This window comes from Molossus molossus, unplaced genomic scaffold, assembly GCF_014108415.1.
Source record: "Molossus molossus isolate mMolMol1 unplaced genomic scaffold, mMolMol1.p scaffold_m16_p_5, whole genome shotgun sequence".
Taxonomy (NCBI): Eukaryota; Metazoa; Chordata; class Mammalia; order Chiroptera; family Molossidae; genus Molossus; species Molossus molossus.
Genome location: NW_023425388.1, coordinates 118846962 through 118872329, shown reverse-complemented (window position 1 = coordinate 118872329; position 25368 = coordinate 118846962). Strand labels below are relative to the sequence as shown.

At 62.3% G+C, this 25368-nt stretch overlaps 1 protein-coding gene across 2 annotated transcripts in view; it reads right to left on the bottom strand.

Moving 5' to 3' along the window:
* NUP210 (nucleoporin 210) overlaps positions 1 to 25368 on the bottom strand; it is a 110987-nt gene that overhangs the window by 21664 nt on the left and 63955 nt on the right. For both annotated transcript variants that reach the window (XM_036243670.1, XM_036243671.1), the window contains 13 exons: positions 24447 to 24639; positions 23907 to 24013; positions 22300 to 22404; positions 22115 to 22216; positions 13739 to 13867; positions 12576 to 12703; positions 12351 to 12486; positions 10092 to 10154; positions 9736 to 9915; positions 7358 to 7438; positions 6774 to 6905; positions 5526 to 5684; positions 2882 to 2973 (listed from right to left, as the gene is read on the bottom strand). In XM_036243670.1, the coding sequence (XP_036099563.1) occupies positions 2882 to 2973; positions 5526 to 5684; positions 6774 to 6905; positions 7358 to 7438; positions 9736 to 9915; positions 10092 to 10154; positions 12351 to 12486; positions 12576 to 12703; positions 13739 to 13867; positions 22115 to 22216; positions 22300 to 22404; positions 23907 to 24013; positions 24447 to 24639 (1607 nt within the window). The remainder of the gene's footprint in view (positions 1 to 2881; positions 2974 to 5525; positions 5685 to 6773; positions 6906 to 7357; positions 7439 to 9735; positions 9916 to 10091; positions 10155 to 12350; positions 12487 to 12575; positions 12704 to 13738; positions 13868 to 22114; positions 22217 to 22299; positions 22405 to 23906; positions 24014 to 24446; positions 24640 to 25368) is intronic.

The following is a 25368-nucleotide window of genomic DNA, read 5'->3' as shown; positions in this document are numbered from 1 at the left end:
TGTTGTTTCAAATACGTTTTCAATTTCTTGCCCTCTCTCTTCTCCTTCTGGCACCACCATGATGTAAATGTTGGTACACTTGAAGCTGTCCCAGAGGCTCCTTACGCTATCTACATTTTTTAAATTCCTTTTCCTTCTTGCTGTTCTGATTGGGTGCTCTTTGTTTCTTTATATTCCAAATTGATGGTTTGCTTTTTGGCTTCAATTATTCTAATACTGAGTCCCTGTAACTTATTATTTCAGTGAGTGTCTCCTTCATTTCTGACTGGTCTTTTTTTGTTGTTGACGTTCTCATTAAGTTCCTTGAAGGCCTCACCAAGTTTTTTGAGCAACCTTATAAGCAGTGTTTTGAACTCTACATCTGATTGCTTATCTCCATTTTATTTAGTTCTTTTCCCAGAGTTTTGCTCTGTTCTTTCATCTGGGACATGTTTCTTTGTCTCTCATCTTGGTTGCTTCTGTGTTTGTTTCTATGTATTAGGTAGAGTTGCTATGTCTCTCAGGCTTCCTAGGGTGGCCTGTTGTAGTAGGTGTCCTGTAGGGTCCAGTGGCACAGCCTCCCTGGTCACCAAGCTGGGCCCTAGTGTGGACTGTACACCCTTCTGTTGTAACTGAGTCGTGGTTACTGTTGGCACATCAACGGGAGGGATTTCCTCAGGCTGATCAGCAAGGACTGGCTGTGCCCACTGACCACTGACCTCGGACTCCCTTGGAGGATCAGCTGTGCAGGGCCCACCACACTGAGCAAGACTTACTTCAGCAGGGCTCTGGTACCCACTGAGTCCGCTCAGTGAGTGTGTCACCTGTGGAGGTGGTTGGGTGGTGGTGCTTCGACGTGGTCTGACGCTGTCCGCTAGGTGTGCTGGCTCTGGGGCAAGGTCAGCCTCTGCCTGTGTTCTACCCAGAGCCACCAGGCATAAGCTACAGAGTGATCTGCAGATGGTGCTTCCTGTGCTGGGCTTGGAGGTGTCCAGGCAAAGCCAAGCTGGGACCCAAGGCTGGCTGCTCCTAGTGCCAGGCCTGCAGCCATTTAATGAAAGGTAGGGGGCTCGCTGAGGCCAAGCTGCTTGTCTGAGAGAATTTGGGAAAATCTGAAGCAGGATCCAAGACAGGCCAATCCTATGGTGAAGCCACTGGCAACAGCTTGGGTGGGCCTGAAAGTTGGATGGGGTGGGGCCTCAGGGAATCACCAGGGCGGGGCTACCAGTGTGAGCCAGGTTGCTGGAGTCCCAGATATGGGGCCTGTCTGCCTGCCCAGGGAAGGGCTCAGCAAGGGAACAAGAGCCTCCACCAGCAGGTCTGTCCAGGAGAAAGCTGCCCCTTCAGCCCTCACCCCGATGCCAAACAGCTCAGTTCTTCCCTGTTCTCTGGTGCCTTTCAAGCTGCCTCCCCCACGCTGGAGCCTGGAGGGAGCAAGTCCGACAAGTCCGTGCGCGGCCCTTTAAGAGCAGCTGCCTGGGGCTCCAGCAGCCTCAGCCTCCCTGAGCCTCAGTTCCCGCTGGTTTTACAGCCAGAAGTGATGGGGATTCTCTTCCTGGCGCTGGAACCCTGAGCTGGGCGCCTGGTGTGGGACGGGGACCCCTCAGTCCTCAGGGGGGACCTTCAACTCCTTAGAGAACTTTAGACAAATGTTCTTTTCTCTACTGCAATGTTCAAACCCCTCAGGCACCTCTCCTCTTAACCTGCAGAACTCCTATGCACCCTTCAAGACCCCGTTCAATCACCTTCATCTGTGACATGCCCCCCCGCCCCCCCAACTCCTTACATGGGAAGCCCTTCTCTGGGCTACGGCTTGAATGTTACACTTCTGTTTTTGTTTTTTTTAATTTTTCCCCTTTATTGATTTTAGAGAGAGAGGAAGGAGAGGGAGAGAGAGAACATGGACTGGCTGCCTCCTGCACGCCCCCCACTGGGGATCAGGCCCACAACCTGGGCATGTGCCCTGACCGGGAATTGAACTGGTGACCTCCTGGTGCAGGGTCGACTTTCAGCCACTGAGCACACCGGCCAGACTACGCTTCTTTTCACTACAACCCTATCATGCTACTGTCCTGTTTCCCTGACCACAGTCCCCCGGGCAGCACGTGTTGTCCACCCCCGTCCTGGATCCTGGCACACAGTCCAGTGTTTCGACCATTCGGTGAAGTGAATACCACGTGGACGTGTTCAGGGAACATGTATGTGCGCATGCAGGCCTCGCCGCCCCCCATCTCACAACAGCAGTTCCAATACTAGTCCTGGTTACCTCAGACGCCCCGAAATGCGAGGTGGGAATGATGTTTGCTGACCTACTTCAACAGCGTGTGTGTGCCCTGGCCGGTGTGGCTCAGTGGTAGAGCGTCGGCGCCCAGGCCAAAGGTTCAATTCCTCTGTGGGCATGTTCCTCTGTGGGTTTGGTCCTTGGCTCTGGTGGGGTCGTGTGGGAGGTGACTGATCATGTGTCTCTCTCACGTCGATGTTTCTCTTTCCCCTTCTCCTCCCTCCCTGTCTGGAAAAATCTCCTTGGGTGAGGATTTAAAACGCATGTGTGTCGAACATTAACGAGCACCGGGAAGTGCGGGTCTGAGGGGGGCGGCGGGTGCCCGGTCACCAGCTCCCCGGCCACGCCCACGCGGGCCCGTGGACAGCGCGCTGAGTGCCAGGTCTCGCAGCGAGGGTTTCAGCAGCGGGCGCTGCCGTTCCAGGCTCGGGAAGGGGGGCCCCACGGGGCTCCGTGGTGAAGAGTGGGGGCGTCCACACAGAGGGGGGAACGCAGAGGCCGGACCCACTTCCAGGCAGTGCCGAGCAGGACGCCCCGTTTCCGCCCCAGCGGCCGACCACCCCGACGGCCACCTGCGGGGCCGGCAGACTCGGGCCCGGCTTTGAAGACCAAGGCACCTACCGGTTCGTCTGAAGCTTGAGGACCGAGTTGGGCGACATCAGGATCTGCTCTGCTTCCACCTCAGGGCTCAGCAGCAGCAGCTTCTCAAACACCTGCAACAGAGCACGGTCCGTCCCTGCGGCACGCCGGGGCTCGGGGCTCGGGGCTCAGGGCTGGGGGCTCGGGCTTCTCTCTCGGCAGGAGCACCGAGGGGGCTGAGGAGCCGGGACGCCTGGGGGGCTGACCGTCAGGGAGGGAGCCGGCGATGCAGAGGGGGGTGGGGGGGGGAGGCTGACCGTTAGAGGCCAGAGGTGTGAGGAGAGCAGGCAGGTGCACCCTGCAGGCCCCTGGGGCTGAGGCTCAGAGCTGGCAGCCGGGGCCTGTCCTCAGGTCCGCGGGGAGGGGCGGGGGCACCAGGGCACCAGGGTGCGTGTGCCAAGGCGGGTGCAGAATTATAGGCCCAGGGTCTTGCTCGGCGGTAACTCAGACAGAACCGAACTTGGAGGAAGCATCACATAAACTCTCCTTTCTCTCACGAGACATCCGCCCCTCACCGACCATCTCAGAACCGCCCGGCCCAGCCCTCGGCCTCACGTCTCCCTCTGTCTGCCGGGCTCTCTCTGGGCCCACCCAGAGCGGGGTTGGGTGCGGGCAGGTGGTGACCTCAGGCCAGCAGAGGACCATCACCTGATCCTGCTGGACTGACTCTGGCCCCGGCCCTACCTGGGCACCGAGCCCCCGACAGCACAGGGTTTCCAAGAGGAAACGGACCCGACGCCCTCCCGTCCAGCACCACCACGTTCTGACCAGATAGTATCTAGGCCCACGTTGTTGTCTGCAGAATTAGTTTAAAACGAGTCATCTTGCCCCGGCCAGTCTGGCTCAGCAGTTAGAGCGTCGGCCCGCGGACCGGAGTCCTGGGTTCGGTTCCCGCTAAGGGCATGAACCTCGGTTGTGGTTTGTCCCCGGCCCTGGTTGGGTCGTGTGGGTGGCAACCAGTCGATGTGTCCCTCTCACGTTGATGTTTCTCTCTCTCTCTCCCTCCCTCCCCCCCGCTCTATCTGAAGACGAATGCAAACGTGACCTTGGGTGAGGATAAAAAAAGAATAAAAAAAGAAAATGGGTCATCCTGGCCGTGGGGTCTCGGAGAGCTCTGGGGGCCCCCAGCCTCAAGGGGCACCCCACATGTCCTCAATGGGGGGCAGCCTGTGCCAGGCAGGGGCATGCAGAGGGCGGTGGCCTGGCTATGCCGACTGGGTCACACGTGCCGTGCAGGAGACACCCACACACACACCCACACACACGTGTCCCTCTTTCTCAAGCGTGTATTTGTTCCTCTACACGGAGGCGAAGGCCCAGGAAATCTCTTCCCTGTTAACTGACTGTGAGAAGCGACAGCGCAGGCACCAAGGTCGACGGCAAGGGACACGGCTCCCCGTCAGGCAAGCTGGGGGCGCAGCTCTACTAAGGGGGGGCTGCTCTCATCTCCCGATTTCGCCACGGGGCCAACATGTGTCCGCAGGACAAGCGGCTGGATGTTTATGCAAAATCTTCCTACTTTTTAATGTTTGCCACGGAGAAAAACTGTCACAAAGCACGAACTGGGCCAAACAGAACACGCCGGGGGCCGGGGTCCAGCCGAGGTTCTGACGCGCGACGGCGCCCACTGTCAGCTGGGGAAACCGAGGCACAGAGCCTGCACGGCCCACGGGCGGGCCCAGGACTCGGGAGATGGACGCCCCGTCTTTAGCTGCATGACGGGAGCTAGAACGTTCCCATTCCACCCAGGAAGAGCATGTACTTGTGTGTCTGCGCGTCCGTGTGTCTGCGCACAATGCTCGTGGGGAGCGGAGCGGACGGGGTGCGGGCTGGCAAACAGGCGCTTCCTTCTCTGGAAATCGGCCCCTTTCCCCCGATGGGGGACGTGCCTGGGCGGGGAGGGTGTATTTCTCCTTGCGGAGTGGCTCCCCCTGTCCCTTTTCTCCCGACAGTCAGGGGTGCTCTCGGTTTTGTCGATTTAGGACGCGGGGGTTTCTGAGCCCAGGTCAGGAGAACAGGGTCCTTGAAGCTAAAAATGCTCTTCGGAGCCACCTGCCACTGCCCGGTTTGTCGAGGGCCGGAGGGCAGAGGGGCCGGAGGGCAGCGGGGCCGGAGGGCAGGCGGCAGGGACGCTGGGGGCTGCGTGCCCTCGAGGGCCACCTCCTGTCTGAGGCCACCACGGGCCCCCACCCCCGTGCTGGGACCTGGGAGCCCCCCACAGCGGGTCACGGGCTCCTTGTCGAGGCTGCTCTGGCCCTCGGGCCTGGGGGGGCCCTGCCACTCAGGTCCTCCAACCGCGTGTGACACAAACGCAGACAATGACACCAGTGCCCAGCACAGACTGTCTTCCAGCCTCTTCCTCCCACGACAGCACCCCAAGCTCGGCTGATCGTCTACGTGGGGACACAGGAAGCTCCAGGCCTCTGCGCCCCTGCAGCCAGCTCCGCCGTCCCAAATGCCAGTCCCCCGCGAGCTCAGTCACCGCGTCCCCCATCCCCGGGCTACACAGCATCTGACGCCCCCCAGCAGACCGAGCCCCCAGAGCAGGCCCCGCCCCGCAGCCCTGGAAGGACTGGGGTGCCTTCAGGGCCCGGAGGAGAAGGGCGCGCCCGGGTCGGCCCCCTACCTGGATCTGGATCTCATCGGACAGCTCTCTGGAGAAGCCCTGCAGCTGCCCGGCCGCGGGGTCCAGAGCCTGGACCACCACCCTCAGCCCGGTGCGGCCCCTCGCCCGGCCGTGCACGGTCATCGCAAAGTTGTGCTGCGACGGCAGCCGGAACGACGCCTGGGACAGACACCGATGTGTTTAGGGGGGCCCGGGGCCCCAGCACCCCCAGAAGGGCAGAGCCAGACAGAAGCCCAGACTGTTCCCGGTCAGGGCCCCGGACGCCCGAGCACAGTCTGCGGTCACCCCGGCGGGCACAGAGCCCGTGACAGGTTTCCCCATGTTCTCGGGTGAACGCGGACAATGGGGGGCCAGCCACCCACAGCCAGCACGTCTGCTGCAGGACTTCTCAGAGCCTTTAGTGGCTCGAGGCGGCTGTGGATCACCACGAGGGACGCTAGGTGGGGCCGTGTTTCCCCGTGGAGCCCTGTGCTGTGCTATCCGGGAAGTCGCTCTGCCCGTGCACCATGGGAACGGCCCAGGGAAGCCCCGGCCCTCGGGACAGGACCCGGCCCCACTGGGTGGGCGGGGGAGGCATTCGCTCTATACTAGGAGCCTGGGGCAGCCGCTAGGAAACCCCATCCCTGTGCCTGGTCCCTCTGCCTCACAACCCCTCCCCCTCACCATGAGGCAAGGAGGAGCACCCCAGAACCCCCTCCCCTCGGGCCCTGCCTGCCCCAGGCGTAGCTGGGGCGGCAGGCTGGTCCCCAGGCCTGGCACCCAGTCCCTCCCCCTGGGCAGCCCGTCCCGTGCATGAGGCTCCCGTTAACACCCGGGGGGGGGGGTAGCAAGTCCTCCCAGCTCAGGTCTGAGGGAGGCAGAGGCCCCCGGATGGAGGGCTAAGGAAGGGGCGTCTGGGCTCCGGGAGGAACCAGGAGACACCCCAGGGCTGCCAGGTACCATCTCAGGAACTGGGTGGAGTTAGAGGTGAGGGGCCCTGACCACGACCCCGTGACCTTCTGGAACTCCTGAGAGTGTGTGAGCTACGACCCCTCTACGTTAGCAAGGACGAGCGTGAATGGACCGGCCGTGGACAGTCCACGGCGCTGGGAGAACAGCTGGGGGGCGTGTTCCCACAGGTCTGAGAGCTGGAGGGTGTGGGGGACCCAGGGGGCAGAGGGGCCTGGCGTGGAGGTGCGGACCCCGTGTGCAGAGCTGGGAACCCCTTGCCCCGCTGGCCTGGGACGAGGGAGGCTCTGGGCCGGGTACCTCGTGGTGCCGCCCCCGGACGTCCAGGATGTCGCGCTTGGTGACCGACCAGTGGAAGGTGAGGCCGGGCACAGCGTTGCCGAAGGAGAAGGGGTTCTGGCTGTTGGTGATCCCGGTGATGTAGACGGGCATCTGCGGAGGAACAGCATGTGGCCCGAGGGTCCCGCTGCCCAGCGGCCCCCGCGCTGCCGGGACCCCAGTCTGGATGCGACCTGCTGGTTCCGCCCTCGCCAGACACAGGTGCACAGGCTCCAGAAGCAAGTGATGGGGGAGACAGGAGCCCCTCCCTGGCCGAGACACTCCGTCCGTCCGGAAGGGACCCCGGAGCTCCAGTCGCCTACAGACCCAGCAGCGCGGCACCCCCACCCCCGCCCGGCCTGTGACCCCCACTCTCGGCCAGCAGGGCCCTGCTCCTCGAGCCGGGATGGGTGTGATCAGTCTCCTCCCACCTGTCCTTCCTGTGTCCACCAGGGGGCGAGCCCAGGGTGCAGCGGAGGGAACAGACCCGAGCCGGGCTGCCCAGGGGGCTCCCCGGAGCTCCGAGCCCACCCCTGCCAGGCAGCAGGGCTGGAGCCGAGCCTCACCTGGGTCCCGGTCCTCATGCGCGTGATGGGGGCTCGGATCCTCACCGCCTGCAGCAGCAGCACCTCCACCTCCACCAGGTCCTGGAGAAAGCGTGGGGGGCTCAGTCTGGCTGGGGTGTGCGGGTGCCGGCCACGGGGTTCCGGGGGTCCCCTCCGAGGAGGGAGGCTGCTGTCGAGCCCAGCGCAGCTGCGTGGCCAGAGGGCACCCACAGGACGTCCAGCTCAAGGCTCCTCCCCAGACCTGCGCTGTGGGTGGCTCGGCACAGACCTGCCCCTCCAGGTCCGCCCGCAGGGACCGGCGCTGTTCTCGGGGCTGGGAAGCCCTCCCAGGGCAGGTCTCCAGCCTCACACCCCGAGTCCAGCCTGCTGGTCTCCGACGGAGCCGAGCAGATGGACACACGGGAGCCAGGCTGTCTGACTGGGGCCGACCGCACACCCGCCTTCACTCGGAGCTCGACGCTCCTACAAACCGAGCCGCCGACGCGCCTACTGCGACTTCTGCCCTGTGGACTCGTGCGGGACAGAAGCCAAGACGACCCCACGCTGAGCCCGTCTCCCGGGTCTGCGATCCCGCTAACCCTGGCGCGGGGCAGGTCCTCCGTGAGCATGTATTCCCTTCCCTTCCTCCTCCTCACCACTCAGACCCCTGCCTGTCCTGGTGCACCCCGCGCTGGGAGCTCAACGCCCTCCGTGGCAGGGGGGCCTCGGGCGGAGCCCCGCCGTCTAGGCTCCAGACACCTCTCAGACGAACACGGTCGTGCGCCTGCCGTCCGCCGAGGGCACCGGGGCCTCTCCCACCTGCCCGACAGGGGGGCGCAGGGACAGGCGGCCCGGCCAGAGCGGTGCTGGGGGGCGTGTGGTGTGCCTCTCACCAACCTTCCTGTCCACTGCCGCTCGGCCACCGGGCCCCGAGGGGGGAAATGAGCCGGTTCCTACGGCTACGACACTTTCTTGGGGGGGGGCACAGTCTCCTCGCTGCCTCATCTCACTCTGCAGACACGGACTTGCCGGGCGCCGCAGGGCAGACGGCGACGTCCCAGCGCTGTCTGACCAGCAGAATCGGCATCCACCTCCGCGGGAAGGGACTGCCGGGCCCAAGGTCAGCTCAAAGTCAGCCTCCGGGGAAGAGGGCCGTCACCCCCCCGGGGTGCACGCACACCAGCCCCCCGCAGCGCACCGCGTCCTTCCGGGGTCCGTGGTCACATCACACAGGACGGAACGCCCTCCTGCCGCCCAGCTGTCCGCTGCAGCCAGAGACACGAAGGCAGGGCGTTGGGGGGTCCCAGCACCCTGGACCCTTGTCGGGAGGTGCAAATGGTTTCCCCTCATTCCCAGATGCCCCAAGGGGTGCCCGCCACCCCTGGGAAGAAGGAACAGGAGCAGATCTGGGGACCCCCACTTTCACTTGCTTGGAGTCCGTTCCACTGGCACAAAGCCATGGGGGTTCCCCTGGGGGAGAGGACCCCAACTAGGCGTTCGAGCATGCTGACCCAGAAAGCACTCAGGACACCCCCCGACTCGGGCACAGAGGCTTGGGGGCAACACCCCGAGTGCAGCCGCGGACAGTGGTGGGCAGTGTGTGTTCTCTGATTCTCCCGGAAACCAAGTCCAGGCTGGAGTCCTTGGCGCAGCCTCCGAAACCCCCCCAGCGACCGCTCACAGCAGGGCCAGGAGCACCCCCTCCTCCTCAGGACACCCCGCCCGGCTTGTGAGCGGACACCAGGACCGAGGGCTCTGCCATCCGCCGCCCCAGGTCCGGCCGAGAACCGCTTCCTAGTAACTGGGTCCCCTGGCCCCTCCCCTGGAAATGGGGAGAGGGGCAAACTCTCAGGGTGCTGAGGGCTGAGGAGGGTTCAAGCGCTCGGGGCTCAGTCCTGTCTCCAGCCCCTGCCCCTTAAATAGAAGCTGCGGCCCTGGCTGGTTGGCTCAGCGGTTAGAGCGTCGGCCTGTGGACCAGAGGGTCCCGGGTTCGGTTCCCGCTAAGGGCACGTACCGCGGTTGCAGTTTGTCCCCGGCCTGGTTGGGGTCGTGCGGGTGGCAGCCACTCGATGTGTCTCTCTCACATCGATGTTTCTCTCTCTCTCTCCCTCCTGCTCTATCTGAAGATAAATGAAAAACCGTCCTCGGGTGACGATAAAAAAAAAGAAGCTGCGGAAACTCAGTCTGGACCAGGGTCCAGGTGTCCCCAAGTCGGCAGGGTGGCCCAGTGACAGGCGGGGCCTGCAGGCGCGGAGGGCAAAGCGAGGCTCAGCGAGGGCTGGTCCTGAGGGCGGAGGCCCAGTCAGCCAACAGGGCCCCCTCCCCTTCTCCAGCGAGCACCCACCTCGCCCGAGAGGCAGGTGGGGAGCAGCCGGCTCGGACGGAGCCCAGGCCCTCACCTGAGACACGACGACGAGCTTGCCGGTCTCGGCGTCCACGGCCCGGACGACGCCCGACACGGTGCAGTTGCCCACGGCGAGCCCCCGGACCAGCCCCGCGCCGTTCACCGCCGCCAGGCTCTCGTTGCTGGTGGAGAACAGGATGTGGGACTGGGGCTGGGGGCCTCCCTCGGACGTGATCTGCAGCGGGGAGAAGCCGTGCGGTCAGCCCGTCCTCCGGGCCAGCGGGCAAGGGGCAACACCTCGGAGCGGCCAGCATCCCTCCGACTGACGCCTGAGCTGAGTGGGCCCGCCCGGAGCCGGGCAGCGGGGGCGGCGGCCGGGCTGGGGCGTCAGGACACGGACTGGGCTCCTACCTGCATCACGGCCCCGATAATCAGCGTCATCCTCCTGGGTATCAGCCTGAACGGGGGAAAGACCTGGGGGTGGAGACGAGAGAGGGGACGTTGTATTCTGAAGCTGGTGCCCTGGGCACCCCACACGGGACGTTTCCGGGGAGAGGGGACGTCACTCCTGTGAAGAGGCACCGAGGAGAGTCTTGGGGTCCTGGGCAGCTCCGGGGGGGCCTGAGTCGGCCCCAGGAGCTCATCCTGCCCACGGGCCCAAGGATCTGGGGTTGGGGTGCGTCCTGCTGCTGCGACACGTCCTGGGAACCGCTGGGGATGCACCTTCTCGGGCCCAGACCCTCAGGGCAGCTGGTCCAGCGACCTGGGCCTTAGCCGGTCCTCTGGGAGCTTCGGACGATGTCAGCCCCCAGTCACGGGAGTCACATCCCCTCCCCCTCTTCGGAGGACGCCCCCTTCACTGGAGTTCTCCGAATGTCTACGGACAAACTGCCTAAGCTCTCTCCTATGTCCTCAGAACTTATGTTTTTCCTTCATTGATTTTAGAGAGAGGAAGGGAGAGAGAGAGAGAGAGAAACATTGATGAGAGAGAACATCGACTGGCTGCCTCCTGCACGCCCCCCACTGGGGATCAGCCCACAACCTGGGCTGTGTCCTGACCGGGAATCGAACCGGCGACCTCTTGGTGCAGGGTCGACGCTCAACCCCTGAGCACACCGGCCGGACTGTCCTCTCTTTGGAGAGCGGGCACCAGGGCAGGGCGAGGAGGCTCCGTCGCTGCGGCAGGGTGAGGCCCGTCCTCCCGGCGCCCACCCCCACCGGCGAGGGCACGAGGGTGAGCACACGCCAGGGGCCGAGGCGCTGCTCTGGGTGTGAGGGTCGGTCTCTCAGGCAGACGCGAAGGTGCCTGCTCACTTGCAGGAACCTCGCATCCGGCTTCAGAGCAGATTCGTTCCCATGTAGGCCGCCCGCCCGTGACCCTGACCCTGACCCTGACCCCTGGAGGGCGCCGGCAGGACCTCTTGGCCAACGCGGCCGTGGTGGAGACCTAACACGACAGCCAGGTCACCTGCCGAGATGATGCTGGGACCTCAGAGCCTCCGCGCCCAGGAAGTGCCGGCTCCCGGGGCTCCAGTGCGAGCTCAGCCTCCCTCCCGCGGGCCTGTCCTGCCGCTCAGACGGGTGAGAGGACCCTCCACACGCCACCCACTGCATCCCGGCGTTTCAACCGCGTACAGCATGACCTGCAGCTGCCCTGCCCAGTGGTCGGCCGTGTCCCTTCTCTGAGCCAAGTCAACGTCCCTGTGTCCCGGGGGAGGCTGAAGCCACTCGGCCCTCCCGGGGCTGGTCGTCAGGGCCCATGCAGGGCACCGAGCTTCGAACGGCCTCTCCAGCCCGGCCAGGGTGGCTCAGTGGCTGAGCGTCGACCCTGCACCAAGAGGTCACTGGTTCGATTCCCGGTCAGGGCACATGCCCAGGTTGTGGGCTAATCCCCAGTGGGGGGCGTGCAGGAGGCGGCCAGTCGATGTTCTCTCTCATCGATGTTTCTCTCTCTCTCTCCCTCTCCCTTCCTCTCTCTCTAAAATCAATAAAGAAAAATAAATTAAATACAATAAAATGGCCTCTCCAGCCCAGCTAGTGTGGCTCCGTGGTTAGAGTATCAGCCCCAGGACCGGACCGAAGGGTTGCAGGTTCAATTCCTGGTCACGGGCACATCCTGGGTTGAAGGGTCGATCCCCGGCCCCGTCTGGGGTCAGGAGGGAGGCAACTGATTGAGGTGCCTGTCTCTCCCTCCCTCCCTCTCTCTCCTCTCTCCCTAAAAATCACTGGAAGAATGTCCTCAGGTGAAGATTAATAAAAATAAATAAATAAATAAATAGCCCTGGCCAGTGTGGCTCAGCGGTTAGAGCGTCGGCCTGTGGTCCAGAGAGACCCGGGTTCGGTTCCCGCTAAGGGCATGTACCTCGGTTGCGGTTCGTCCCCGGCCCTGGTCGGGTCATGCCGGAGGCAGCCAGTCGATGTGTCCCTCTCACGTTGATGTGTCTCTCTGTCTCTCCCTCCCTCCCTTTCTCCCTCCCGTTCTATCTGATAATAAGTAGAAAACTACCCTCAGGTGAGGAATAATAAATAAATAATAAACAAGCCTCCCCACAGTGGCTTCCGGGACGTTCCTGGAGATTCCAGCCTTTTCCCAAAAGAGATGACTCCCCTCCCCCGTGTGTCCCGGGGGGCTGGGCTGACCCCACGTGGCGTGAAGAGTAACAACTTCACCTCGATCTGCTGTGGGGCCGAGTTGATCCTCTGTCCAGCCTTATCGGTCACCACGGCAGTGAGACTGGTCTGGCCGATGGCCACCCCGTGGACGAGGAAGGTGGCGGTGTCGTTGTCGGGGGCCTCGTCCAGGGGGCTGGAGCAAAGGGAAGGGCTGGGACTTGGCCGCCAGACGGACCTGCCAGCTCCGTCCCCAGACGCCCGCTCGGACCCGGGGGGACTCACGTCAGGGTGACGATCGGGGAGGCGGCTTGCAGCTTCAGGTTCATGAAGCCGAAGTATTTGGCCAGGAAAGGCTTCTTGTACGAGTCCAGCACGCGGACATACGCCTTGACCGTCTTCCCGATCTCCACCTGCATCGGGGGGACAGGCTCAGGGGGCTCGGAAAGACCGAATCCACCGCCGAGGGCAGCCGAGGACCTTCCGAGAAACATCACCAAGCGCAGACACACAGACCTGGACGCTGGGGACAGGCCCCTGGGCCGACCTGCAGACTCCGCTGACCCACGTGAAGTCAGTTCGGTGACTGCTGTGCACAAGGAGCCCTGGAGGCACCACAGGCGTAGATCACACGCAACACTCTCCCCGAACTAACAGTCCCGTGGACAAGGCGCAGCTTAGAACGGCAGCAGGTGTACCGCCGAGTCCAACACCTGCACCGTGACTGTCCCACACCCAGCGTGCAACCCACACAGCAGGAGCTTTGGGGAACGGGACCCAGAAATGCTTCCTTCACTCCGCAAATCACCAGTGGAAATGGGGCCACGGGAGGGATACGAGACGGTGTGAGAGAATAGGGGCTTTTTAAGTTGTCTGAGCTGCGCAAACACCGCCCGTTTAGTCACTAACTATGCTGTCGGCTCAGAGAACTAGAAACCGGTGCGGACTGTCTACACGCCCAGCTACAGTTGCTGAGGGCGTCTGGCGTAGACACATTTCCTGCGCATACGAAAGGAAAGCCGACATCTGCTTATTTACTGTGTGAAGACATGGCACTGGTGAGCTTCACCCCTTCTCCACCGAAATTCCCGAGAATCCCAAAGCCACACGGGGGAGAGGAATTCCCGTCCAGCCAGGTGTGCACCTAGCGGGCCGGTGACCTACGCCGGCTGGACAGGGATTCCCGTCAGGGCCGATGCGGAAACAACTCCGAGCGGGGTTTGCCGCCGAGCCCACGGATGTCAGCCGAGCTGAAGAAACCCAACCTCGGGGGCTGCATCGCGCAAAGGGCACAGCAGGGACGGCAGAGCGGAGCGGGCTCCCGGCAGCTCAGGAGGGACGGAGAAACCAGGCGGGAAGGCGAGGGACACGAGAAAGGGGTCTCCACGCCCCAGCCCCGTCCGCTCCTGTGAGGCGGCAGAGCGGGCGCCACAGGGAGCTGCACTGACCTTGTCCACCACCCGGACGTACAGCTCCTGAATGTCCGACACGTGCACGTCGGCCCTCGCCGGGGCCGGGAAGGCGAGGCACAGGTCGTGGATCATGATGGTCGACGTGCCGGGGAGCAAGGGGTGCACCTGGGGGTCAGAGGGGCTCGGTTACAGCAGTTCAAGCAGCAGACGCCCCCTCGCAGACACCTCTGGTGCAGGGCTCGGGAGTCGTGACCGGGGAAGATCCCAGCCCGAATGAGGACCTGGCCGCCCCTTGTCGGGAGCACCCGCTGCCTGAAGAGAGAGACACTGGTGCCGGGAAGGACCTCAGGAACATTCTCTTTGGTCCGAGTCACAAAGACAACGGGAGCCGCTCCCAGGGGCTCAGTGAGTGGCCGTGGGCATAGAGCATCTTGCAGGCAGAATGAGGATCCAGCCCAGGGTCCATCTCCCGCCCAGGCGACCGGACCCAGCAGCGCGGTGATGGACAAGCAGCTGGCGAGTCCGGGGCTGGACGGGCAGGTGCAGTGCCCACCTGAGCTCAACGCATCACAGACCCGGGGACGGACCGCGAGGCCGTCGCACGGCCAGTGTCAGCCCTGGCACCTCACCCACCCCCACGTTCATGTCCACCGCGGCTCCGTGGGATCGGAGACCTCGTCTCAAGTCCTGGTGAGTGAGCACATCTCCCGTCTCTGCCCGAGAGACCACCCCTGCGTGCGCCTTCTCTCGCCACCCACGTCCCGGGTCCCACCTCCGAACAACCAATCCCCCAAACTACACCCAACACTCTTCATGCTGCAGGTGGATTTGCAGAAACGTGTCCCATTTCACAGGTGCATTTCAACCAGGGGTCTGGGAGGCGCCCGGCGGGGGCGAGTGCGGGGCCCGCGGGTGAGCCCGGGGCTGCCTCCCAGGCCTCTCTGGCCCGGGCTCTGTGGCCTTCGCTCTGCTCTCTCGTTCCTGGGGGGGGGGTCCCTGTGAACCCTGAACGAGCTGGCGTCTGCAAAGCTAACTTTAATATCAACCACCTGTGGGGGAAAAACTCAGGTTTCTGACCCTAAGGAGACAAGCAAATATGATCCTGTCACGTGGAGGGTAAACCCTCGAGGTCGGACCAGAGGGTGTCACACCCTTAACGCATCCTGTGAGACCTGAGTGTCCGGCCCCTGCCCGTGGCCCGTGGCCCGTGGCTCTGATTTCGCCGGGAACCACAGTGCCCCCGCGTCAGGGCAGCCACTCTGTCCCGTCCCTCAGAGCTGGCCAGCACCTGCCGGCCGGCCTCAGGGCTGCTGTCCTTCCTACGCCCAGATGTGCGATGCTCCCCCACCATGTCACCTGCTGGCCACTCTCATGCTCTGGTCCTCGTCAAGCCTCCTCCCGGGACAGTCTGCCCTGACCCCGCACAGGCCAGGTTCCCTCACCTCTGCCCACTTCCAGGTTCACCGCCTGCAAGCAGTCTGGGCGCAGCCCCTGTGTGTGCCCGTCCCCGCCCTCTGGGCTGTGTCCTCTCCCCTGAGCCTCGGGACTGAGCCCGGTAGCGGTGCAGACGACCCCCAACACCCTTGTCCTCACCGCCCTGGACCGGGGGACGGAGCCCCTGAGCCACTCGGTTCACAGAGAGACGGAGTTTCAGCCGCTTGCTTAGCTTCACCTTCAGCTTAAGACCTGGCGAGTTGGGTGGGGGGGACTCTGCGAACCCCGTGTACCCGCATCTATTGGGAAGGCCTGTTTCTAGTCCGGCCCCTTCCACACACAGGTGGGGAAACCGAGGCTCGCACAGCCGTAAAGGGGCCGCCGGGGAGGCATCCAGGTGCCCAGCCCAGCGCGGGCTCCTCCCCCCACACCCCGGCACATCCGGGGCTCAGGCCCCAGAACCAGACTGGACCGGCTGGCGGGGCGGGGCCGAGCCCTCAGTCGCGAGCTTGGCCTCACTGAACACTCCACCAGGACCACTGAGCTCAAGGGCACGACCCACAGACCAAGCAGCCGGGCGGCTCCACACGGGACCGAAAGCAGGTCAGGACCGAGCCCGGGGGACACATCAACGGTGCTGGAAGCGCGGCCGGAGCCACGCCAGCCCGGGGTCTGCGACAGGCGGAGGGGGGCCTAGAGCAGCAGGGCCCCTCCAGAGGACGCCCCCGGGCGAGAGACAAAGGATTTCTCTGGAACCTTCCGCGAGCGTCTGCGTGACCCCTGGGAAAGTCCCCCGTCGGGAGCGGCCCGTCCCCACCGTGCGGAGAAGCCGCAGGCTGCGCTGGCCGCTGAGACCCGCCCAGGAGCCGCACACGGGCTTTCTCCTGCGTCTCTTCTTTCCTGCCCAGTTCGCACATTTTAGACAAAGACAAGGCAGCGTTGGGGAAACACATTCCTTCCCCTCGATTCCCAGAGCCGAGCCACGTCCCGGGGGACACACAGGGATGGGGCTGCCCGTCCCCCGGCGCTCATCGCTCGCCCCGCGCCACGTGAACAATGCGGCAGAGAACCTGCTCTCGGGGGTCAGAGGACACGCCGGCGGTGGCCCAGTGGGGACCTGGCCACCACTCAGGAGGGTGTGAAGAGGACGAGGTGGGGAATCCACGCCCAGGAGGAGTCTGAGCGGGGAGACTGCAGCGAATACCCAGCGGGGAGAAGGTCTCCGGAGATGGGGAGGCCCCGTGACTGTGCAGACGCCGTGACTGGACCGGAAGCAGCTTTGTTCGTCTGTGGGCTGCAGCTTGATGCCCGCCTGTGCCCACCAGGCCCCGAGCTTCTGCTCACAGAAACCTGCTCCTTGCTTCCCGCGGCCCCATCTTGCTTCAGACCTGTGCCCTGACGGGCATCTGCACAAGGGCAAGGACCCTACAAATATCCAGGAATATCCCGGGGCCCACGGCTCCCATTTCCTACCGCGTGCCCGTCAGCGCCACGTGGTGGGCCAGGCGCGACTGTCGGGTCCGAGCCTCGAGGAGATGCCCTAAAGGCTGTGGGGACGACCAACCACACGCATGTCTCAGGCACCGTGAGGGTCTTGGCTTGGACGCCGGATAAAACTTCATCCGGGGACTCAGACCAGCTCTCAACTTCCCAGCCAGGGCTGGGGACAGGCTCCTCGCCCACAGGTGGTTCTCAGGGGAGAAGCAGGACACACACGTCCGAGCCCTGCAGCTGCGGCCTCCTGTCGACCTTGAACAGAGAGGCACCATGTCGCCACGATGGGCTCGTCACAGGCGGAGGAGGATCACCCTGCTCCTGAGGGCCCTGCTTCATCGTCCTCAGCCGGGACCAGCATCGGACACAGGACAGGCCCCAGCACTTCCCGAGGGGCCGCACGGATCTGGGTGGAGAGCTCAGCCCCCAGCAGGTCCTTCTCCCGCTGTCGGAACCCATGGGTTCTGCTCACCAGTCTTACTTTGGGATGTAAATGTTTCTTGAGAAGGAAAAAAACCTAAGTTTAAATCAGGTCATCAGTCCAGTGTGCACGCCCGCTGAAAACGAAATCAAGGGCCCCCGCGGGGAGTCAGGCCATGTGAGCGGCACGGAGCACAGCCCTGCGCGGAACACCCGTGGGCGCCGCCTCCCCGAGCACACTGGGGTGGGAGCCCCGCGGACCCCACGGACGCTTGGAAGCCCACACACACTCAGGAGCCATTCTTATGCCCAGACGTGTGTCGACGGGGAAGGAAAGAGACATGTGGGCGTTCCTGCCTCCGTGGATACGCCGAGTGAGAACACTAGGCATGCACAGTGGGAACACGCCACAGGGATGTGCCAGCGTCCTTCAGAAATAACCGCTTGAGAGAAGCTGCTCGGGCCTGGCACGGGCTGCGTTCGGGCCACGAACGTTCCCCGGCAGGTGGCAGAGGTGCGAGGAGACCAGAGCACCGGGGGCACCTCTGGCCGCAATGGTCTCGGCACAGGTCCCAGCCGGGGGGAAGCAGAACGGTCGCCAGGATACCTTCCAGGGCAAAAGCAATGTTTGCAGGGCCTGCCCCTGGGTGCTGCTGGCGTGCCCACAGCGCTGGACTCGTCCGGGGCTCAAGCCTGCGACGGGCACTCTGTGCCCCTCAGGAGGGCCACGGCGGGGAGGAGACAGGTGAGCATAGGCCACACCTGGAGGACAGCTGTGCAGGGACCACCTGTGAGGTGAGCAGAGCCCTGCAGTGGCTGCTGAGGAGCTGCAGGGGGCGCCCTAGACCGGCAGCACAGTGGACCCAACAGGGGTGCACAGGTCTGGGGAAACCCACTCTGACGCTGGAGTCCCCCCTGAGGTCTCTCGGACAAGGGCCCAGCTTCGGTTCCAGCCAGAGCAGGGGCTCACCACCCACGGAGGCGACCCAGCCCTTCACGGACGGCAGGAGCTCTTGTTCTAGGAGCCAAGGTCCCCCTCGGGCCCCGGGTTCACCTCAGGGCTTCTGCAGAAAGTGAGATGCAACTCTCCCCAACTTGGAACCTCGTTTTCTTAAGAACAGAAGAGCCGCTGTCCATCTCCAGAAGCAAAGCAAGACGGGCACCTTTCAAGCAGCCGGAATTACATTGTGACGTTTTCCTTTTTCTAAATGTATCTTCACTGTTGACGGTATTACAGACCCCTCCTCCTCCGCTTCCTGTGAAGGGTCTGACAGTGGCCACTCGCTTACGTGGCCTGGGGAGTTTCTCTCTTCCTTTCTTATTTTTTAATTTATTTTTGTTACAGATGTTTCTCCATTTTCCCCCATTGACACCCTCCTCCTGCCCCGCCCCCTCCCCCCAGCACTGCTGTCTGTGTCCATGGTTACACATACATGCATATAGGTTCTGTGGTTTATCTCTTCCCTTCCTCCCACCCCCTCTTCTGAGGTTTGTCAGTCTGCACCCCACATCCATGTCTCTGGGTCTATTTTGTTCATCATTTTGTTTTGTTCATTATGTTCCACAAATAAGTGAGATCATATGGTACTTGTCTTTCTCTGCTTGGCTTGTTTCACTTAGGATAATACTCTCCAGGTCCCTCCATGTCGTCTCAAAGGATGAGATCTTTCTTTCTCACAGCTGCATAGTACTCCATTGTGTATATGTACCACAGCTTTTTGATCCATTCATCTACTGATGGACACTTGGGCTGTTTACAGATCTAAGTTATTGTAAATAGTGCTGCTATGAACATGGGGGTACATATATTCTTTCTGATTGGTGTTTCAGACTTCTTAGGGTATATTCCTAGAAGCGGGATCACTGGGTCAAATGGCAGTTCCATTTTTAATATTTTGAGAGAACACCATATTGTTTTCCATAGTGGCTGCACCAGTCTAAACAACCCTCAAAATGGAAAGGGAACCCACTCTATGGGAGAGCATAACTGCCAATGATACATCAGATAAGGGCTTAATTTCCAAAATATACAGAGTGTTCATACAGCTCAACAAAAGGAAGACAAAGAACCCAATTTAAAAAATGGGCAGAGGAGCTAAAGAGACACCTCTCCACCCAGGACATACAAATGGCCGAGACACATGAAGAAATGCTCACGGTCACTCATCATCAGAGTTACCCTCTTTTCTAAGGGGGTGAAAATGCTGGGGGGGGGCTTCTGCTATGGCCGCAGGCTTCCCGCCCCCGTCCCCGCTTCCTCTCAAGCGCGTGTCTGTGCCCCGGGGCTGAGAGGCAGGTTTCCTGCCCTGACTTACAGCAGGTGAACCTGAGATCCTGCCACCCATGTCCCTGCCTCTGAGAACAGGGTCCCCCCCCCCCCAGGGAGAGACTGGTCCACGCCCAGCACCCTCTCCACGGTGCTCGAGACCAAGGCTGACCACTGGAGGAATGTCAAAAAAAAGTTAAAAAAACAATACCACAGCAACAACAAAAATCTGAAGCAAACAAAAAAGTTCGGAAGACACACGCTCGCAAAGCGGACGAGAAGAAACAGACAGGGCAAATAGACCCGTAGCAGGGGAAAAGACTGAATTAATAATCTGGAAACTAGCCACAAAGCAAAGCCCACGTCCAGTAGCCTCGCTGGTTGATTCTACCAAACATTCGAGAGTGACCGTTACCAATGCTACACAATCTCTTCCAAAATTTAGAAGAGAGAACACTTCTAAGTCATCCCAAGATACCAGTATAAGCCTTCTACCCAAACCAGACCAAGACGTCACAGAAAAAAACAACAACACAGACCAGTATTTTTTATGTAACATAAAGTCTCCCGCAGGATACCAGCAAACTGAATCTACTTACAGGTAAGAAGAATTCTATAACATGACCAAGCAGCAGTTATCCGAGGAATGCAGGGCTGGTTTAACATCTGAAAGTCCATTCCTGTGAGACATCACATCAACAGAATACAAAGCAAACACCACACCGCCCTGGCTGGTTTGGCTCAGTGGTTAGAGTGTCGGCCCACGGACCAGAGAGTCCTGGGTTCAGTTCTGGCCAAGGGCACGTACCTTGGTTGTGGTTCGTCCCTGGCCCCGGTTGGGGTCGTGTGGGAGGCAACCAATCGATGTTTCTCTCGCTCTCTTCCTCCCTCCCTCCTGCTATAGATGGTAAAATATCCTTGGGTGAGGATTAAAAAATAAATAGAAACCACATGATTGTCTCGAGAGATACAGAAAAGCATTTGAGAATCCAATACCCTTTCCTGTGTGTGTGTGTGTGTGTGTGTGTGTGTACACAAATACAGGTGACAGACTGGGTGGGTTCTTTTCAAAGTGATGAAATACTGTGAAACTGACTAGTGGCGGCTGCACATCTGTAGGAATAGACTAGAACCACCGCACTGTGCACTTTAAGTAGGTGAGTTACGTTGCGCGTGAACAACACCAAATAGAGCAGGACTTCAGGTACCAACACAAGTGAGTTACCGACGCGTCGTGGTTCTACCTGGTCGTGGCCTGTGCTCTCCTTTGCCCGAGTCCCCACCGCCGAGGCTACGCATCGCCTGACTCTCCAGCACAGCCCTCCCCAACCACGTCCCCCACACCCTGCTTGTCTCCCTCGCTTACTTGACACCTGTCCCACCTCAGAAGCAACCGATGTTGTGACACGGTGTCAAGACAGGCAGTGGATGAAAACAGAAAAAGTGACGGCTGGAAATAGCCTGTAGACTCGGGGGACAGGAGTCTGGTTTCTGACTCGGCCACGAGCTTACTGCACAACTATTTCCAAAAGGGACTGGGGAACAGGTCTCTGTGAAGGTTCATTCCGAGGTCAGCCTTCCCTGGAATTAGTCTGTTACAGGCCCTGCGAGGGCTCACCGGCAGGAACAGGGCAATGCCAGAGGCCACAGTGGGCATCAGGACAGCAGGCGGCTCGCGGTCAATGTGAGGCCCTAACCTGTCCTCCCTCCCCACACGGCCTGCACAGTGCCCGCCTCGTGCCAAACGCCGAACCAACCCGGCGCCTCTCGAGTCCAGGAAAACGTCTCCAAGTCTCGCTGGTGCCAGGACGACTGGCAGAGGGGGAGACCACCCCTTCACAACGGAAAAGCAGGCCTCAGGCTCAGAGCTGTCCAACGGCCATTCCGTGACCCTGCTCCGGGGCCGTTCTGTCTGTCTGTCCGTGGCCGCCTGCATTTATGACTCCTGAGAGCGAGTGGTCTGGCGGTCAGGGGTAAGAGCCCCCTTTCAGAGAAAGCTCGGTTCTCGTGACTGCATAGCTCACTGTTCGGATAAGCAGCATCGAGACCACTGGTGTTTGTTTTTACTCTGTGCTACAACCACAGGGCTATTTGAACTTATTTTATTTTTTCCTTATTGATTTTAGAGAGAGAGGAAGGGAGAGGAAAAGAGAGAGAAATATCGATGAGAGGGAACAACGACTGGCCGCCTCCTGCGTGTCCCCCACTGGGGATCAGCCCACAACCTGGGCATGTGCCCTGACCCGGAATCGAACCAGTGACCTCTTGGTGCAGGGTGACGCTCAACCACTGAGCCACACCGGCCGGACAGGCTACTTCATTTTTACATGATTTAAACACCAAAACATCCTACCCGGAGAAAACGGCTGCACAGAAGCAACCCTCCAGCCTACACAGCAACACGGGGAAACGCAGGACACGCTCCCTGCAGAGTGGAAAGCGCCGTCCCTCCGAGCGGCGGACAAAGATGCCGACTTGGCAAGAACAGGGAGGGTGGCAGAAGGAATCGGAAACGCAGCTGACACATCCCTTAGAAACAACTGGATGGTCGTCAGGGTAGTGCTCACGACGTGAATATTTCAATCCTAATGAGGACAGACTGAAAGGAAACCCTCAGCTGACTCACAATGTGGGAATTTGTGGAGACAAAGAGAAATCACAAAGGTAGCAAATGACTGAAGCAGCGCAACAATGTATCAGGCTCCAAAGGCCCGAGCACCGCTGCTGACGACACTGTCGGCTGAGTCATCACAGCCTGAACCCCACGGCCGCCCCCTAGTGGCCACAGGCCCACTCACCACGGCACTGCCCCTGGCCTCCTGGTAGGCCACCGCGACGACCTCGGTGCTGCTGCTGTTGAGGAAGAAGTAGCCAGAACCTTCTCTGATGTGCAGCTCAGCCTGTAAAAAGGGGGGGCTGGGAGGCCAGAACTGCCGAGCCGGGGGCCCCACCCGGGCGGCGAGGGGCAGGGGCAGGGCCGTACCTGGACTCCGGGGTGGTTGTAGATGGTCACCTCTTCCGGGCTCACCCTCACGTCCTCTACCAGGATGAGTTCGATGGAGGCCGACACGGGCACGAGAGGCGGGTGCTGACGGGCAAGGCCAGGCCCTCAGATCGGGGCAACAGGCCGACCCACCCACCCCTCCAAGGAAAAGCGGGACCAGAGGCCCCTGGTGTCACCCCAGGGCATTCGTTACGTCTGGAGCACAAGCAGCAGAGAGGCCAAGGCCCTTTGAGGCGTCTTCTAACCCCGCCAAGGCCAGTGCCTCGCCCCACCTTCCGGGCCGCACCCCCCCTGGGAAGCAGCCACACAGCAAATGGCCAGCCGCAGTGCCATGTGCAAGGGGTGGGTGCCGGGCAAAGGGCAAAGGGCAAAGGCCCCACGAGAGAACGAGCTTGGCCTGCACCCTTGGGCCGTGTGCGTATTTAAGTATCTGTTTCCTGCCACCCGTCATTCCGGGGAGACCGCGGGACCTGACCCAGCTCTGACCCACCCGCGTGCTCGGACGTTTGAGCTCCTACGGGGCCAGGCCCAGGCTCTACACTGGACACCAGGCGGCTGCCCTCAGGGACTCTGAGCAAGGGGTAAAGGTGAGGGAATGACCGGAAGGTGTCAGCCTGGAGGGGGCGGGGCTCTCAGGTGAGTGGAGACACGCAGGGAAGGTGTGAGTGACGTCAGGAAACTGCAAAAAGCCCACAGGGTGTACGTGCAGAGGCCCGGAAGGGGGGCCCTGCTGGGATGTCTGCAGCCAGCTGAGGGACCCCTGGTGCTGTGGGGTGACTGAGGACCTAACCACTGAGGACAGGTGCCAGTGTGCTCCTCAGGGCCACCCCCTCCCGGCCAGCCTCCTAGTGCAGCCCCCACTGGGGTCCCACCCTCTTCAAAAGTGTCCTTGCTCCCCAGTGCCCAGGAGACAGTTCAAGCTCATGCTGGCTGGCGGAGCCCTCCAAGTCCTACCCAGCTTCCCCGTTACCTGCTGCCCCAGCCCACTCATGATCCAGGCTGACTGCCACCTGCTTCCACCATGGGGTGGGTGCCATCCAGGCAGCGCCATTCTGGGGGAGCCCTGCCACTCCCCTCACGTGCCCCTCTGCACCCACCGCAGCCCTCCACTGGGCCCATGACGGGCCACCCACACCCGTGCAGGAGGCGGTGACCGAGCCTGTGGGGGCTGCACCCTGAGGACGGGGCAAAGGCAGCCGCTCTGCCTGGAGTCAGGGAACTAACTGCACGGGGGCTGGTGCTGTGACGGGAAAGAACGGACGGCCACTGGGCAGAGCAGGGAGGGCGTGGCCGCCTGCACCACCAGGGCACACGGGGCGGGGGGGCAGTGAACGGGGGGGGTGCAGTGAACGGGGGGTGCAGTGAACGGAGGGTGCAGTGATCTGAGGGGGCAGTGATCTGGGGGTGCAGTGAACAGAGGGTGCAGTGAACGGAGGGTGCAGTGATCTGAAGGGGCAGAGAACTGGGGGTGCAGTGAACGGAGGGGTGCACCCTGCAAGGGTGCCCAGGATACGAGGACACGAGGAGAATGCGGGCAGAGTGGGCGACCCCCCCCCCCCCCGGCACCAGTGGGCCCGAGGAGGTACCGGCTGCGTCACGCTGGCGGCACGGAGGTGGGACAGCTGGTAGCCGGTCGCGGTGGCGGAAATGGCTGCGGTGCCCGACGCCCTGTGCACGGAGACGGCCTGCAGACCTGCTGGGAGGGAGAGCCACCTCGTTCCTGCCCCACTGCTGCCTGGGCCTCCCTCCCGACCTGCAGGTTTAACCCTTCGGGGCCCTCACGGCCGGGCTGAGTGCTGAGACCCTGCCGTCCACCAGTGAGCAGAGCAGGGGCCTTGGGGCAGCTCCAACCAGCAGCAGGTGGGTCTGCTCTCGGCTACTGGAGCCGCTGGGCTGTCCCCCGGGGCCTGGGGTTAGCTGTGTGTGGCTGAGCCCGGCTCCCGGGGCTCTCACGGCAGGGGGGTGGGGGGGCGTCACGGGACAGAGAGGAGCGAGCTCGCCGTGCCCCTGGGTTTCGTCCTAGAGAAAGGGGGTCCCAGACACAACTCCGGCGGCCGCCCCCGCTCCTCGGACACGGCTGGCCTGCAGGGTGCTGCCCGGCCCAGCGGCCCTCCACCCCAGCTCACCGTGCAGCTTCCTCTGGCCGCTCCCGTCGTCCCGGGACACCAGCTGCAGGGGCAGGGCAGGCTCGATGCTGGCCAGCTCCGGCCTCGTCGACTCCCACCGGACGCTCAGGGAGCTGAAGTTGTTGAACCTGCGGCCCTGCTGGTCATAGGCGGCCACGTCCAGGAGGGGGTTGCGGTGGCTGGAGACCGGAACCTGCAAGCAGCCAAGGTCGGGCGCGGCGGTCACGCCCAGACCACACGGCCGCACGGCCACTTCTGGCCGCACGGTGAGCCCGCAGCCCAGCTGGCGGCCTGACACACTCGTCCTGGAGAGGGTGCTGGGGTGTCACTGACCAGCCCTCACTACTGCTCGTGATCAGGGTGCCCACAGCCCTGTCCGCCCGGGCCTCTGACTCCAGACCAGGGTCAGAGGGGCTCCGACAACGCCTAAAAAAAGCGTTTTTGATGACATGCTGCAGGGGTGCAGATGGCATGTCCTGGGTGGAGGTCAAGGGTGTCACTGAGTGCCCCAGCGCCCAGGACAGCCCCCGAGAAGGGAGAATTGGGTCCCAGCACCAACAGTGCCAAGGGGGAGACCCTGCCCTCGACCTCCATCCAGCCCTGGCCGGTCCCGGGCACGTCCTCCCGCCCCACACCTCTGCCCGGTCCAGGTGTGTTCCTAGCTGGTCTCACAGGAGTGCCAGCTCCAACCCCCGAATGTCCCAGAGCCCCTCGCTCTGCGAGGCTCCTGCCCCCGTACAGCCCAGTGACGTGGGAGCTGACCACGTACCGAGGGTGAGGACGCAGAGCCCAGGGAAGGGAAAGAGCAAAGCGACCCTGCGGAGGGGCGGCCCTGACCACCACACTCAGCTCCCGCACAGGGGCCCACCCCGAGTCGGCCTGGTTCATCCCCTCCCGAATGGCACGGGGCAGGGGGACCGAG